At 44.2% G+C, this 16,648-nt stretch overlaps 1 protein-coding gene across 1 annotated transcript in view; it reads left to right on the forward strand.

Moving 5' to 3' along the window:
• The window catches only part of LOC121511732 (flavin-containing monooxygenase 5-like), a 45,749-nt gene extending 29,330 nt beyond the window's left edge, over positions 1-16,419 (forward strand). Inside the window, exons 5-12 of the mRNA XM_041790493.1 lie at positions 7,646-7,811; positions 7,919-8,061; positions 9,358-9,557; positions 10,630-10,863; positions 10,964-11,085; positions 11,169-11,241; positions 11,317-11,386; positions 13,321-16,419. Coding sequence (XP_041646427.1) covers positions 7,646-7,811; positions 7,919-8,061; positions 9,358-9,557; positions 10,630-10,863; positions 10,964-11,085; positions 11,169-11,241; positions 11,317-11,386; positions 13,321-13,662 — 1,350 coding nt within the window. The 3' untranslated portion in view covers positions 13,663-16,419. The remainder of the gene's footprint in view (positions 1-7,645; positions 7,812-7,918; positions 8,062-9,357; positions 9,558-10,629; positions 10,864-10,963; positions 11,086-11,168; positions 11,242-11,316; positions 11,387-13,320) is intronic.
• Positions 16,420-16,648: the final 229 nt, after the last annotated feature.

Genomic DNA, 16,648 nt, shown 5'->3' on the forward strand with positions numbered 1-16,648 from the left:
TAAATCTAGCTTGGAGAAGACCTGGGCGGAACAGAGAGGCTCGAAAGAGGGGTCTATAAGGGGAAGTGAGTATTTGTTTTTCACCATGATGTCATTAAGTCCTCTGAAATCGATACAGGGGCGGAGTGTGGAGTCTTTCTTTTTAACAAAAAAGAAACCAGCTCCTAGAGGAGACGAGGAGGGACGGATGAGACCTGTGGCTAAAGAGTCATGAATGTATGTCTCCATGGCCGCCCTCTCCGGGGCGGAGAGGTTGTACAGGCGACTACTCGGCAGGGACGCGCCAGGGAGCAAATCGATCGCACAGTCATAGGGACGGTGAGGAGGGAGAGAGACGGCTAGGTCCTTGCTGAAGACCGGGGCTAAATCATGGTATTCCTGAGGGACATTGGATAAATCAGGAGGAGTGGGAGTGACGGAAGGGCGACTGACCGGTGGATTGGCTGAACGCAAGCAGTGAGAGTGGCAGTGTACGCTCCAATTGGTTATGGTGGCGGTTTTCCAATTGATCTGAGGATTATGTAATTGGAGCCAGGGGAGACCTAAAACAACGGGAGCGTGAGGGGACGGAATGACAAATAGCTGAATCTTTTCACTGTGATTACCCGAGATGATGAGGGTTATGGGGACTGTCCGGTGAGTAATCTTAGCTAGCAACCTGCCGTCTAAGGCAGTGACGTTCTTAGGAGTTGGTAGGGGTTCAAGGAGGAGTTGGAGCTGTTGGGCTAACGTGTCCTGAATAAAGTTGTCATCAGCTCTGGAGTCAACAAGCGCTCTAATGGGCACAGAATCGCGCCCCCAGAGGACGCTAGAGGGAACGGCTATGCGCAGGGGAGGGCTAGAGGAGGAAGAGGTCTGGCTCACCCGAGTGCCCTCGTTCATGGGTGAGCCCTGTCTTTTGGCGTCTGAGGACAATTTGCGAGAAAGTGACCTGTCTGACCACAGTAGATACACAGTCTAAGGCTAAAGCGTCTTTGGCGCTCACTGGGGGTTAGTCGGGTGCGACCTAACTGCATGGGTTCATCGACAGGAGTGGAGGAAAAATCACGGGAAGACCTAGTGTGTTCCGGAGACTGAGGAGCAGACTGACCAGAGGGGGGAGCTACGGGACGGGAGCTGGAGGGCCTTTGTTGACTCCTCTCTCTGCGTCTCTCCCTCAAACGGTTGTCAATGCGAATGGCTAGTGAAATTAAACCCTCAAGAGAGTCAGGTTCATCCCGGGAAGCGAGTTCATCCTTAAGCTCACTAGAAAGACTTCTAAGAAAAACCCCTTTGAGCTCGGTCTCCCCCCACCCGCTCTCAGAGGCTACAGTACGAAAATCAATGGAGAAATCAGCTACGGATTGGTGACCCTGGGAGAGGGAAAATAAACGTTTGGCTGCTTCCTGGCCCTGGAGGGGATGATCAAAAATCCGACATAGTTCACTAGAAAATAAAGAGTAGGAAGCTAACACTGGGGATTCTCTCTTCCAAACAGAAGTGGCCCAGCGGGAGGCTTTCCCACGTAACAAATTGATTACAAAAGCTATCTTGGCCCTGTCTGTGGGGTAACTCAGGGGCTGCTGGTCAAACACAAGGGAACATCTTAACAAAAACCCACTAGCGCTACCTATTTCTCCTGAAAAGAAATCAGGGTGAGGTACATGAGGCTCTCTATAGTGGGGGAGGGGAGGAGAAGGTGAGGGATCTACTGAGGGTGGCTGAACACTAACAGGTGGAGGCTCAGGAGTAGGGTAGTGAGGCTGAGTGGCTGAGAGTAACTGCTCGGATATGTTGGAGACCTGGGTGTTGAGAGTCTGGAGAGATTGCATGATACCTTTTAACATGGATTCGTGCTGTCCTAGTCGTTGTCCTTGGTGGGTGATGGCTGTTTTGAGGGTGTCCGATTCCGCTGAGTCCATTTCTGGCCTGAGTCTTCTGTGATGTTTTGTGTATAGGTTGAACTCAGGTGCGGAGACGGAAGCAGTTTTAACAGTTTATTGTGCGGATAAGTGCAAAAGGGAGGGGGATTCCAAGAGTCCAGGAGGGAGTGAGGGAGTGCTGGAGCTGGCTGTGGTGAACTGAGCAGGAGGCACTGGAAAAAAGGAGGAGAGGCACGTTAGCGACAATATACGAAAAATGCAAACACTGGAGATCACTAGAATCATCAATAAGCACAAGAAACTTCTCTGGAGGATCAGGAGAAGGAGCCTGGAGACGACGTTTACCGTGAGGTAATGTAGACAAGACTCAGGCGCTGTAGAGAGCTGCAGCCGGTCTTAAATAGCAGGAGTGATTAGTAGATTCGCTGCAGGTGTGCCTCTCCACAGCACCAGGGGGGCAGGGTGAACGCCTCAGGAGAAACAGAGTAAAGTTAGCAGCCAGCTCCGGAAACCGGAAGTTCCACAAAGTAAAATGCACAATACAAAATAAACACCACAGAATGCCTCTTTTTGTTGCAGGTTTTTCTTCTTGTGAGACACGAAAGGTAAAGCTGTCTGTCTCAAGGTTCCAGGTTAGACCCAGACTTCTTTGAGGAGGTAGTGGTTCAACTTCAAGGTCCAAGTTTTTCAGATCTTTAGCTTGGTCTTCTGGAGGAAAGGCTGCTGGTGAGGGACTGTTGCCAAATACGTGCACTGTCATGCGAAACTCTTTTACTGGTCTTTGCAGGTCATTATGCTCATACCACAAGGACCTTAAGAAGTCTCAATGTTCCTCACAGACACTAAAACAATAAAACATTTGCTGCACGTCTGCAGTCACTGCAATTGGTTCTTTACGGAATCGTATCAGAACTCCAACAAGTGAATTGTTCAGATCAGGTCCACTCATAAGCATGTCGTTGAGGGAAACTCCTTCATGTTTAGCGCTGGAGTCAAACACCACCCTTATCTGGTCCGGCTTTCGAGGATGATAAACACCAAATAAGGGGAGATACCAACACCCCTGGCTTTCTTTAAGTGGTGGAGCTGGCTCTGCTTGCTTGGCGTCAAACATCTTTTGCATGAAGTCGATGAACTGTTCTTTCATCTGAGGTTTTTTGTCTAGCGTGCGACGTAAGGATGTCAGGCGCTTTTCAGCCTGTGATCTGTTATTTGGAAGGTAGCTCCGTTGGGGCCGAAAAGGTAAGGGTGCAACCCAGGTATTGGTACTGTCTTTATAAACCTGTTTCTTAAGAGTCTCCAAGAAGATCTCATCTTCAATCGAAGGAGCAGGTTTATCATCGTGCTGTGTTCTTTGAAACACTTGACTACCAACATGATCTTCTAGACCATTCAGGCGTTGCATGGAACTCTGAAGGCTCAGGTCTGGTGGGTGACATTCAAACTTTTCTTTGACCTGAATGCTGCTGTTACATGGAGTCAAGAGTGACGCTCAGCCATTTTGTAGAATGTTGGTCTTGTAAACGCTGATGTTGGGTGTTTTATGGGCTACCCCAAGACAGACGTCTCCCACAACGACCCAGCCAAGGTCAAGATGTTGAGCATATGGTTCATTGTGGTGGCTGTTGTGCTGTTCTCTGACCTTGTGCAAACTGAGAATGTCTCTGCCTAAAAGGAGGAGAATTTCAGCGTTTGGGTCAATCTCTGGTATTTTGTTCACTACTTTCTTCAAGTGCGGATGATGGATTGCAACTTCTGGTGATGGTATCTCTGCCCTATCATCCGGTATCATATCACATTCAATGAGAGTAGGAAGAGGACGCTGAATAATGCCGTCCAAGGACTCGATAACAAAATTGTTAGCACGTCTTCCTGTTACCTCCATGACACCTGAGCATGTCTTTAAGGTATAAGGTTCCACATGTCCATCAATGTTGAAAAGATTGAAAAAGTCCGTCTTTGCTAGCGAGCAGTTACTTTGTTCATCAAGAACAGCATACATCCTGACTGAACGTTCTGGTTGACCAGCAGGATACACTTTGACTAAACAAATCTTAGAGCATGATCTGGGACTGGTAGAGTTCCCACATACCTCTATACACTTTGAAGTTACAGCAGTAGCGTCTGGCTCCTTTTGTTCCCCGCCATGATCTTCACTAACAACAGAGCTCTCTGTCCTCACTGGAATAGGTTCTGGGTGTAGTGCTGTGGGATGAGAGTCACTTCCACACTCTCTGCAGTGTACTGTAGTATTACAGTCTTTCGTCATGTGACTGATGGAGGAACAGCACCTGAAGCAGATGCGTTTGTCTTTCAGGAGAGCTCTTCTGTCTTCCAAGGTCTTACTCCTGAAAAGTCGACATTTTCTCAAAGGATGAGGTTTGCTGTGCAATGGACACTGTTTCTCAGGATCCACAATGCTTTTGTCTGCAGCAATATTTTTACCAGTTCCTGCTGTAAGAGAAACATCCGTTTTCCTGACTGAGATTGGAGGTTGATATTTTTGCTTCACTGGTTTGTCCATTCTAGGGCTTGTGGCAGTGACATAAGCAAAGCTAGGATCATTACGAGTCTTGGCTTCCTCAGTTATGAAATGAACAAAGAATGAAAATGGAGGATAAGACACGCTATAGTCTTTCTTGAACTTCGAGGCAACTGTAACCCACTTCTCTTGAAGGTTGTACGGGAGTTTTGCCAAGATAGGATTCACTCCATGTGCGGTATCAAGATGTGAAAGGCCAGGGAGATAGCCATTCTGCTTTGCTGCTTGGAGTTCTGTTAGAAGGTTACCAAGCTCGCGTAAACGCTGGTTTTCCCTGTTTGCTATCTTTGGAAAGTTCTCAACTTTCTTCAGCAGCGCATGTTCTATGATTTCTGGTGCACCAAAACAATCCTCCAGCCTCCGCCACACCATGTCGAGGCCGGCTTTGGGGTTGCTGATGTAAGCAGCTCTAATTCTCTGCTTGTGCTGCTGACTGTGGTCCGAGCCATTTAGCAAGAAGGTCCAGCTCTTCCTGCGGTGACAAATTCAGATCCTGCACTGCACTTCGGAAAGACGTTTTTCATTCCCAATAATTTTCCGGTTGATCATCAAACCTCAGTAAACCAGAACTGACCATCTCTCGTCACATCAGGTATTTTGCCAGATCTGAGGTTTGTGTAGGAGGTACAACTGCAGGCGCTGGTGTTGACACATTGGGCTGAGGATGGTAAAACTGTCCATCACTGATTGGCTGCTCACCATAGGGACCATGGCTCTGGCTGTATGGCTCGTTCTTGGTATCTAAAGCATGGCGCTGCACTGGTGGGATTGTCTCTGCTCTTTGCGTTTGACCAGCAGAAAGAAAAGGCAACGGTTTGAATTCTTGACTGCTATGCTCACTATACTGGTAAACACTTGGATCCCTGTAGCCCGCTGCTTCTTCATTGGTGTCAATAGCTGGCTGTAACGCCAGTGAAGCTGTTGGCTGTGGAGGATTAACCTGTAGAGTGTCAAAGTCAGAGTTCAATTGCGCTTGTTGTTCCACGTACTCTTGTGTTCGCTGAGTTGGGTTAGCTGATGGCATGTTTCCTAGCATTGGCTGTTGTGGGTCTCCACCTTCTTGTGCAGATTCTTCCCAAGCTTGAGCCTCAGCTAGTGCTGCTGCTGCTTCTTTCTGTGATTTGAGCACATGCAAGTCTGCTTCTAATTCAGCTTTCTTCTTGAGTTGCTCAGCTTGTTGCTTCAAAAGCTCAGCTTCTTTCTGGGCAAAGTTGAATTTAACACGAGCGGCCTCTGCCTTAGCTCGAGCTCTGAAAGCAGCAACAGATGATGTGGTAAGCTGACTGGAGCGTGTAGACGCAGAGACTTTAGATCTAATTTCGAGCAAATCTTCCTTACTGCCTTCAACAGGAGTAGTAATGGCTAATGAGTTTTGCTAAACACTTCAAACAACTGTGCAGTCCGATTCACTTCTGGAGCAGAGTGTGATGAGATTGATGCCTTTTTACTATTCTGCCCTCCCTAAACGTTCCAGTTTAGTTCGGCAGATAGCTAAACAGTTCTTTGTGAATGAGAGACCATTTCTTCCTGATTTGGCCGTTTATTCAGACTTCAAACACAAAGGCAATTTTTCTCCTTTCTTCTGTAAAACTGTAAAATAAAAGACAACATACTCTGTCACTATACAGACTCAAATCAACACCTTCCCCAAACCAAACTGTACAGCACATCTCAACATGACACTAAGCAAACCAGCATGACATCTGCACTCATTTAATGCAAAGTAAGAAAAAGGTCTATTAGCTTAATGCTAACACATAATGGGAAATCCTATTTACAAGCTAACAAAAATTAGCACCGCGATCACGGTTATTTATTAGCAATAAAAACGGAAACTTAAGTCCATATACAATCTCAAAGTAAGTCCAAAACAGTCATACTTACAGGCATATATTTTCCTAACTCTGTAAAGTGAAATTAAACTTCTATCTCAAGCTGACTCCAGTGTGCCATGCTGTGTCCTCCTGCTTCACTCAGAACTAAACTACCGTGGCTGTGAAAGCCCAAAATCAAACCTTAAAGGCACAGCCTAAAACATACAGAACTGTTATGACATTAGATGCCCCTAGAGGGCAGCACACCAAGTCCAATGCCAAATGTCAGATGGAGTGGTGTGAAGCACACTGACACTGGGCTGGGGAGTGGTGGAAACATGATCTGTCAAATGACCAATCATGCTTCTACGATTGGTAGTCAGATGGGTGAGTTTGGGTTTGGAGGATGCTGGGAGAACACTACCTGCCTGACTGTGAAGTCTGGTGGAGGAGGGATAACAGTATGGGGCTGTTTTTAGGTCCCTTATCTCCAGTGAAGGTCGATCTTAATGCTTCAGCACACCAACTGTGCTTCCAACTGTGTGGAAACAGTTTGGGGAAGGCCCTTTTCTATTCCAGCATGACTGTGCCCCAGAGCACAAAGACGGACTTATAAAGACACGATTGATGAGTTCAGAAAGGAAGAACTTGACTGGCCCACTCAGAGCTCTGACCTCAGCCCCATCCAGCACCTTTGGGATGAGCTGGAACAGAGGCCTTCTGGTCCAACATCAGTGCCTGACCTCAGAGATGCTCTGCAGAATGAATGGTCATAAATTCCCTCGGAAACACTCCAAAATCCTGTGGAAAGTCTTCCAGGAAGAGTGGAGGCTGTAATAGCTACAGGGAGGGGGGGGCATCCATATTAAAGTACATGGATTTGATTACAGTGTTATTACAGTCCCTGTTGGTGGAATGGTTGTCTGCAGTCTGTTTTTGAGACCTCCCAAAGAGGTTTGAATGTTGTTGGTAGAATTGGGGAAATTTAGGTTTGGAGCCCTTTGTTCCATCTGTTTCTGCCCTGACCTGTCCTAAATATACACAATGGCTTTGACAAGCATTAAGTCTATCAGATCATCTTATTTTGTTCAGCACTAAAGCAAGAAGGACTCACTTTCAACTTCAGCTAGCTCACACAACCAACCATGTCAGATTTCTCTTGTAGTTTTTAAAAGGAGACAGGATGTATATTTTAGACACATAATTCAGTTGGATTTTCCTTAGACTTAGTTTTCTGATATTTTCAAGACAGTTTGCTCCAAATTTAATCTGGAGCTACCAAATTCAATTTCTCAAAAATCACCTCTAGGAAATTCGTTGACTTTGCTTCATATAAATTCTCTTCTGTTGGCTCTGGTCTTTGATTTTTGCTTAGTTGATCCCACACTAGGCCGATTTCACATGCCCGTTGTGCTTGAATGTTTCAGACGACAGTGAGGAGTGTCACACAGAGAGCAGATTTCTCAGAGTCTGGTCGGTGGGACGTAGTGACCGTCACTAGGAACGGAGACGAGGAGAGACACGTGTTTGACACTGTTCTGGTGTGTTCAGGTCACTACACGCATCCAGCCCTACCTCTGACGGACTTTCCAGGTCAGAAAACAAACATTTGTAAGATCCAGATCATGTGCAAGCATGGGTTCAGTGTTTGCAGGATTCTGTTTTGTCTTCATTCTGTTGCATGCTTTGATTCTCTGCAGGAAATGAGAAGTTTTCAGGAAGCTGTATGCACAGCTGGGAGTTTAAAGATGCAGACGCCTGCAGAGGGAGGAAGGTGGTGGTGGTCGGGATCGGAAACTCTGGAGGAGACATCGCAGTAGAGATCAGCAGATCTGCACACAAGGTAAGGCCGTATATGCACTTTTCAGTTCTTAAGCCTTCTTAAAGGGATACTTCAACATTTTGGCAAATTCGCCCATTGCCATAATTCCTCTAGTCTTAGTAATAGGTTTGTTTCCTTTAGTTGTCTGTGCAAGCTGTTTCTAGATCTGGGGGGACCGTTAAACCAGCTGCACAGCTAACGCTATGTAAGCAGACGGTATTTTTTGCTTTCCCTAATCAAACTCATCAAATACACAATCCCACAACTCCAAAACGCTCTCATGGACAAGTTGTGACCTGTACGTTTACCACGCTATGAAATAATCATGGAACATTACGATACGGAGATGTTTTAAAGTTAAATGCAAAACTGGAACTACACTCCAGACATGGCTGCTGCACTGTGTCACTCCGCCCAGTGGTTTACTCAAGAAATAGTTCAGAGTATTTGCTTCACATGTCGTAATGTTACATAATTATACGTTACTATTTCATAGTGAGGTGAATGTGCAGGTCACAACTTGTCCACGAGAGCGTTTTGGAGTTGTTGGATTGTGTATTTGATGAGTTTGATGAGGGAAAGCCAGAATGCCACAAGACTCCATAGAGTTGGCACAGCAGCTCCAAACTCGGCAGCGCCGATCTAAAAATAGCTTGCACAGACAACTAAAGGTAACAAACCTATTACTAAGACTATAGGAATTATGGCAATGGGCGAATTTGCCAAAATGTTGAAGTATCCCTTTAACATTGTTATCCTCTCGCCACTCACACTAGGAGATTCACAGCTGCTGTTAGTTGGAACGACTTCAGATATGCTGCTTATTGTGGCCTGAATTTATCATGTGCACGAATGAAAAAACATTCCTCAAGTACTCGACCACAACCACTACTTGAAAACTCGTACCCAATTCTGCCAGGGTCTTGTCCTGATTTCTTACTCTATCCACTCCTTCTCTATCAATAAAGGCACAAAAAAAACCCAAATAAATAAGTAAAAAAAAACCCTCATTTTTCATATTCTTTCATCTCAGGTTTTTATCTTTGAATAATGCCTGAACTGATGTTTAAACACAAACTACAGATTTTTATCACAGAGATTGTAAGTACAAGGTCAGGGTCAGACAAGGAGATTCAAATCACGCTGCAGGAACAGACGCTTTCAGACTTTCATTGTTTTAAATCTTACAATGTTTTCATCTGGACTTGTTGAGGCTGTTTCCATCACAGGTGTAATGAGATGTATTTGAAGATTAGTGAAACTCTAAAATTGGACTCTTGCGGTGAATAATCCCACCCATGTTCTCACCTCTGTCAGACGTTCCTGAGTACTCGCCAGGGCGCCTGGGTCATCGGCAGGATGTCCAGTAACGGTCTACCCCTCGACATGACCGCCATCACCCGGGTGAATAACGTCCTCATGAAGCTTCTTCCTAAGACTCTCACCAACTGGGCAGCGGAGAGATCACTGAACCAAAAATACGACCACCGACTGTACGGCCTGCAGCCCAAACACGGGCAAGTCTGAACTCTTGCTCCAGTTCTCTCTGGATTTACTCCTTTAGTTTTCATGTCCCTAGAAAGGGTGATGATCTGAGTCTCTTCAAAATAGCGTGGTGTGCTTTAGTAAAACTGGGTCACATTCAGAATCAAAGAGTCAAGAAAAAAGGAGAGGAATAAAGGCGGGACATACTAAGATTGACAAGATGAATAAAAATATCTTATTCAGCTTTCACTGCAAAAATTCCCTTTAATGGACAGTTTATCACAGCTTTATTTTTAGACAGATAGTTAAACTATAAATGAAAGAACAGAGGAAAACATACCGGTGAGCAGAACGGTGACTAAGTGGTTTCAATGCATGCAAACATGCACCAGTGGCATGCATAACCTTGCAAAACCTGTTTCCTTGTTTCCCACTGGTGAATCCATCTTGCAAAGCTCCCATCTGAACCATTTAGGCCCAGTTAGAAAGTGATAGGACCAATCGTAGATGAGGGGTAGTACATTGGGGTGCGGCAGAGTTGTGACATAAGTAAGAAGAACAAGGAACAGCAGTGAGTTGTTTTCTTTTCAAAAACGACAAAAGTCGTGTACTGACATGTCTACAGTTGCCATGGTTCGTGTTATTCCTCTGTATCCACGCCTTGGTTGCGGCTATGTCACTTGTTTTTTTTTGCTCTGATTGGCCCGTTAAGATGTGACAGACAGACCGTTCAACCATTCACACTTTTAAGTTTATTTTCAAAGCCTCTGCCCTTTCCTGATTGCTGTATATCAGAGTTTTCCAGATGGACGTGTGAAACATCCATCTGGCGTGTCAGGTTATTGCATGCATGCAGTCTGTGGTAATGCACCATCATCAGAAGAGAAAACACCACCGCCCACTCCCACCTGAATATTTCATTAGCTCACCCTGACTTCACACAGACGTTCTACCACAGAGCTGGCAGACTAAATTCTGTGCAAATTTTGGGTTAAAATTTTTGTCTCTTTACTTTCACACATGCAGCTTATCTCGGTCACTGGTTTTCAGGAGTTGTGTAAGTGTTTGAGAATGCTATCAGGGCTGTCCTTTTCTCCGTGTTAGACTTCTGAGCAGACGTCCTCTCATCAACGACGATCTCCCCGGTCGGATCCTTCAGGGAGCGCTCGTCATGAAACCCAACATTCAGAGGTTTACAGAGTCCGGGGTGGAGTTCGCCGACGGCTCTGTGGAGGAGAACATCCACGCCGTGGTCTTCTGTACAGGATATAAAGGAACGTTCCCGTTTCTGCCTGCGGCTCTGACCGAGGGGCCACACGGAGATATCGCACTCTACAAGTAAGAGAGAAAACCTGACCCCAACCATGAAATAGGGGTGTCCCTGAATAGCTCTTAGATTCAACAAGGTCTGTCTGATTTCTGTTCTCTCTCATTTCAGACGAGTGTTTCCTCCCTCGCTGACTCCGCCCACGCTGGCTGTCATGGGTTTGTTCCAGACCAAAGGACCCATCATGCCTGTGGTGGAGATGCAGGCCAGGTGGGCAGTGAAGGTGTTCACAGGTAAATATCAGAGTCGTTTACATGCACGAGCTAACAAACAGGCAGAGGAAGCAGACTGTGAGTTTCTGTGCTGAATCTTTGAGGTCTGAGTCGTCTGCCTCCTGAGGAGAAAATGCTGGAAGTCATCGAGTCTGAGAGGAAGAGAAACATGAAAAGGTAGAGATCACCTACACTGTCATGGTTTTTAATATGAATTATCACAATGATGAATTTAATGTAATTCTGTCCCAGCTATCCGTGCCCTCGCCTGGCTGCTCTGCAGGTGGATTACATCTCTTACCTGGACTTCATGGCTGACCAGGTGAGGTTAAACCAGCATCATCATTCATGTCAGGGATATCAGGGGACTTTTTCACCAAGTGGGCCACATCACTAGAATGTTAGCTTAAAAAGAAAAATCACTCTACAGGGCATTCTTATTCTGTATCGCTCATTGTGATTAAATAAACTCCGTACTGCTGTGAAAGACCAGTCAGCGTTGCTAACCTCTGACCTCTGGCCCACTTTAACCCTTTAAAAATCAGAGGGTCAATCGGCAGGCCTCTTCAGTTATTTATAAAATGACTGTTCATAAGAATAACACACATGACACACCAGCAGAAGCTCTGATTCTCAGGATTCTCAACATGTAATCCATTCCAGGAAACCACCACCACAGCAGACACATTAACCCTTTTCTACCTAGCGCATAGCCGGTGACATATTTGGGCAAAGCCCACTTTGCATTACTGTGATTACGCAACAGTTTGAGCTATCTGAAAAATTTTAATGGTTTCAAAAAGCTGAAAAGTTGTGCCTCACAGCCAACATGAGGTTATTTCACCCTTTCTCACTAAAACTCCTAGCAGCGTGAGAGGTTTTTCTGCTTTTGTCTCAATTAAAACAACAAACAAATCAAAGCTGGGCATTGAAATGAAAAGAGAGCGGCCATCTCACAACTGCACCAGGGACTCAAGAAGATCTGCAGCACCAAATAAGCCCACAGTCATCACTGAAAATATTTCAGGACTTGGTGTATGAGTCTGGAAGATTTTCATTAAGTTTTTGTTTTCAGGGAATTATTCATCTTCAGAGAGTTAGATTTTTAAAACTCAGAATTTTTAGGTTTTATGTCGTGGTAAATTCTAGAAAAAGGAATTTGTTTGCAAAATTGGTGAATGACTGTGTTAGTCATACATGTACGTGTTTTTGCATGTTGATATGTAATGAAGGGTAAAATATTTTCATCTTGCAAAGAGGGGCCTGACAGAAAATGTTTAGGAACCACTGGATTAAATGTTAAAGAGCTGCAGGCAGAAGATAAAGATGTGCTCAGTGATCAGAGGGCAGAGAGGAATCTGTGTGAAGCAGACACCGTGTCATCTGTCTGTGTCTTGCAGCAAAGTGACTGTAATATATATATGTGTGTGTGTGTGTGTGGGTGTGTGTGTGTAGTGCTTAACAAATGTATTAGACCAAAGTAAGGTTTATGCCACAGCTGCCCTAAATTAACAGCATTGGTAATTACCAAAATCATTTTTGATCTTTCTGTAATGGTTAATACACCAATATGTAGAAGCACTTTAACCCAAATGATATTTTTAATGCTAAAATAGAATTATTATTATTATTATATTATTATTATTATTTATTATTATTTTTAGATTTACTGATTTACAAAAAACTGAAAAAATAGTAAAGCACATTAATATTTATTGATTAATATGTCAAATTAAAGTTATTTACTTGCATTCCTGAACAGAAAAATGAGTTTTAGTGGTTGAATGTTATGCTTGATTTATTTCTGACTTCTCAGAGAAGCCCTGTGAGTTGGCTCAAATTTGGGTATAAAAAGGTGAATTCAGTTTGAAATTCCTCATTCCTGTTCAAAATAGTAAAACGTGGAGAGCTCACTGAAAATGAAAGAGTCTGCTATATACTGTATATATATATATATATATATATATATATATATATATATATATATATATATATATATATATATATATATATATATATATGCTTTTATGCCTTTATTGATAGAGTAGAGAGGAGGACAGTGGATAGAATCTGAAACAGGGATGACAGATTGTGGGAGAGACTGGAAATGGTGCCACAGGCCGGCCTTGAACCCCAGCCACCCGTGTACATGGGCTGCACCCTAAAACACTTGGCCACCTGCGCCCCTGAACTTTTGTTATAAAGATTGTTCAGTCTGTTTAAAATCCTCCAATCACATCTCTCCTCTGATCCCAGGTTGGAGTTCGACCAAACCTTCTGACGCTCCTGCTGACTGATCCTGTGCTCTGGATGAGGGTCTTCTTTGGTCCGGTCTCTCCGTATCAGTACCGCCTGGTTGGACCTGGACGCTGGGCCGGAGCCCGTCAGGCGATCCTGACTCAGTGGGAGCGGGTTCATCAGCCTTTCAGGACAAGAGCAGTACCAGAACCAGACAGCAGGCCGTCTATGCTCAGCTCACTGTGGATGCTCATGTTTGGAGGATCTGTGGTCACTGCTGTACTTCTGGCTCTGCAGGGTCCAGATCAGATTCTGGATCGATGTAAGACTCTGATGAGGGACTCCTGGCTCACTGGATAAAGACAGGCTGACATCTGGGTCCAGGAGGAACTTTAGGAAACAGAGGCTCTCAACCGTGTTAAATGAACAGAGGTTGATTACTGAACCACATTTAAAATATCCAGAAACAACCAAAGAGGGAGCACAGGACTGAGGATTTCAGAGTTCTTGTGTGGTTATTGAATCTATCATTGGATAACAGCCTTTAGCTGCACCTGGAAACCTGTTTGTATGTAGAGAGAAATAAAGTAAGAGCAGCAAAAGTGACAGAAAAGTCATGATTTGGATTACTGGTGTCCTACGAAGTCTGCAGTACTGTGCAGACTTTACAGTGGACTTTCTTTAGTGTTTTATGGGACGTGCCTGCCAAGATCTTCTGTGAGTTGAAACACCAAATAGACTGTATGACATATCCATAGTGTGAGATATATTTACATCCATCCAAAAAAAATCTACAGTGTCTGGGAACAGCAGAACCTTTCAAAATAAAACTCAGAGGGTGATTGGACAAACTTTCTTTCCATTACATTTCTTACAGGACAATAACAGCAACAAAACATATTGTGGTGTGATCATTCGATCACTTCTCTGTGTCACATGTGTTGTCATTGGCTGTAAAAAGAACCCAACAGGTGTTGTATGACGTGGTAAATATGTACCCGCACCAAGGAGTAAACTCCATCCCATGATCTCAACAGGTAGCTGTTGTCATCAATCCAGGATTGTTCACTATCAGTGGGGCCAGCCGTTTAAGCCAGGAGAAGAACATGAACATCATTTCCACCAAGAAAATCTTCCAGTGTGGCTCTTTGCTCTTCTTTAATGAAGAAATGTCCACATCTGATCAAACTGCTGCTACAGCTGCGTCCACGCTAATCACTTCAACGGCCGCCATTGTTTACAGGATTGGGGTCACTACAGGGAAGCCACGCCTGTAGCTACCGCCTCTTTGTCTTCAAATGACCCTGATTGGTCGGGTCATTTTCTAACCAGAAACAGGAGTACCAGCGCAAAACTTTTGAACAGAGATCGGCCCCGGTTCTCAGTGCCAAAGGGCCAAACTGTGAGATATTCTCAATTTAACCATTTTGATTCTGAATAAAGTAATAAAAGGGCGAATCTTTTGGTTTCAGAACAATTTATTATACCAACATATGTTTTTAAACTCAAGTGCAAATAGAAATGATTAATTTGATGAGTTAAAAACAAAATTAAATCAATTTCAAGCACATTTGTAGATGCATAGATAATAATTACTGTTTTGTTTTGTTTTTTAAATAAAGTACTACAGGCTCAATGCAGGTAAATAAACAAACACACTATTTAAAGCCCTAACATGCAGAACATTAAAGAAAAGAGATGTTAAGAGGGAAACAGGACTGGTTTTCAGCATAGGAAACAGAAGCTGGGTAAGCCGATCTGTGTATCATTCATTCATTTAATATTTAATTGATAATTGAATAACAAATATTGAAAAATAGGTCATTTGTTTTCATTTCTGAAACGAAATCGAATAATCAAGAAATGATGCGTCTTTTTGACTTTTGCTATTAATGTTGGAATCAGAGAATGTAATGTGAAAAAACAGGCAGAAGCAGTTTGTATGATTGCAATATTGGTTTGTGTAACCTGGTGCAGGTGTTGTGCTCAGTAAAGCATCCTGAAAATCACGTGCCTATCGCTGAGGAGTTCACGCTTCCTGGAATGATATACAGAACACAAACATGGCACTGAGTTCGGGCGCACTGTACTGTGCCTGGGTACGTTTGAGCCTAAAAGTCCAGTACATTTGACCAGCATGAGTACACTCCTCTGTGCTTGGACGCGGCATGCTTCCCCGGCTCCAGCACAGAAGGACAGGGTGGACCAAAGCATGGCACGAATGCAAATGAAGCAGCACAAGTGTGGGAACGTGACTCGATGCTGGTGTTTGTGTTTATAGACACTATATATTACCCTATATACACGTATATTATGTCTATGTTTGTACATCATTCCAGGAAGCGTGAACTCCTCAGCTATGGGCATGTGATTCTCAGTTTGGCTGTTTGGCTCTGGTGCCTTGTTTCCCAACCATTCTTCCTTGGAGCCCCCACAACATGTACTTAAAAAAGCCCCTGCAGGACTCAAGAGAAAAGAAAAAGTGGCATGCTGCTGTCAAAAAACAACACAGATTTGAACTGTTTAACTGATGAAACCCTTGAAAAAGGCCCATGCATGCTTTTCTCATTGACAGACCTTTGTATGAACTACTTAATAACTGCTTTATCATGGTTTTAGTCAATAATTGCATATCTGATTTTGGCAACCTCAGAGTAGACAAAGTCTCACACCCCCCCTAATATATCTGCTCCCCCAGGGGGTTCCAGACTCCAGGTTGAGAACCAGTGTTCTAGCAGGCATGGCTTCCTTCAAGTTCAGTTTTAGTTGAGCTGGGTTATAACTCAAAAACGATGACTAGTTTAATTCAAGTCTGTGGGAGTGGGTTTGCTGTAGAGTCAGAGTTAGCATCATCTCATTCTGAGTGGCAGCCCCCAGTACCCCGGTACCCGGGACACCAGTTAAAGGTGACACTGTCGCAGCTTCACGCGGACAATCAAGTGATGTTTCACACAGCTTAACCCATTGTTAATTTCCCACATGAAAACCAGTCAAAAATAATAGTGAGAAGAAAAGAAGAGGAACTTTATTATCATGCCAATCCTTCCTAACACTGAGGCTGACATACAGTAAGGCAAAGACTTGGCAAGTAATCTGCCTGAGGGCTAACCTGACACGCCAGATGGACATGTTTCACACATCCATCTGGGAAAGCTTTAATAGGAAACGTTTGAGAAAAGGCAGAGGATTTGAAAAAAACTCAAAGAGTGTGATTGGATGAACATTCTGTCTGTCACATCTCTACGGGCCAATAAGAGCAACAAACCACGTGACGTAGCAGCTATCGAGGAATAATGCGAAACATGGCGACTGTAGACATGTCAGTACTCAACTTTTGTCGTTTTTG

This window comes from Cheilinus undulatus, linkage group 7 (genome assembly GCF_018320785.1).
Source record: "Cheilinus undulatus linkage group 7, ASM1832078v1, whole genome shotgun sequence".
NCBI classification, from domain to species: domain Eukaryota; kingdom Metazoa; phylum Chordata; class Actinopteri; order Labriformes; family Labridae; genus Cheilinus; species Cheilinus undulatus.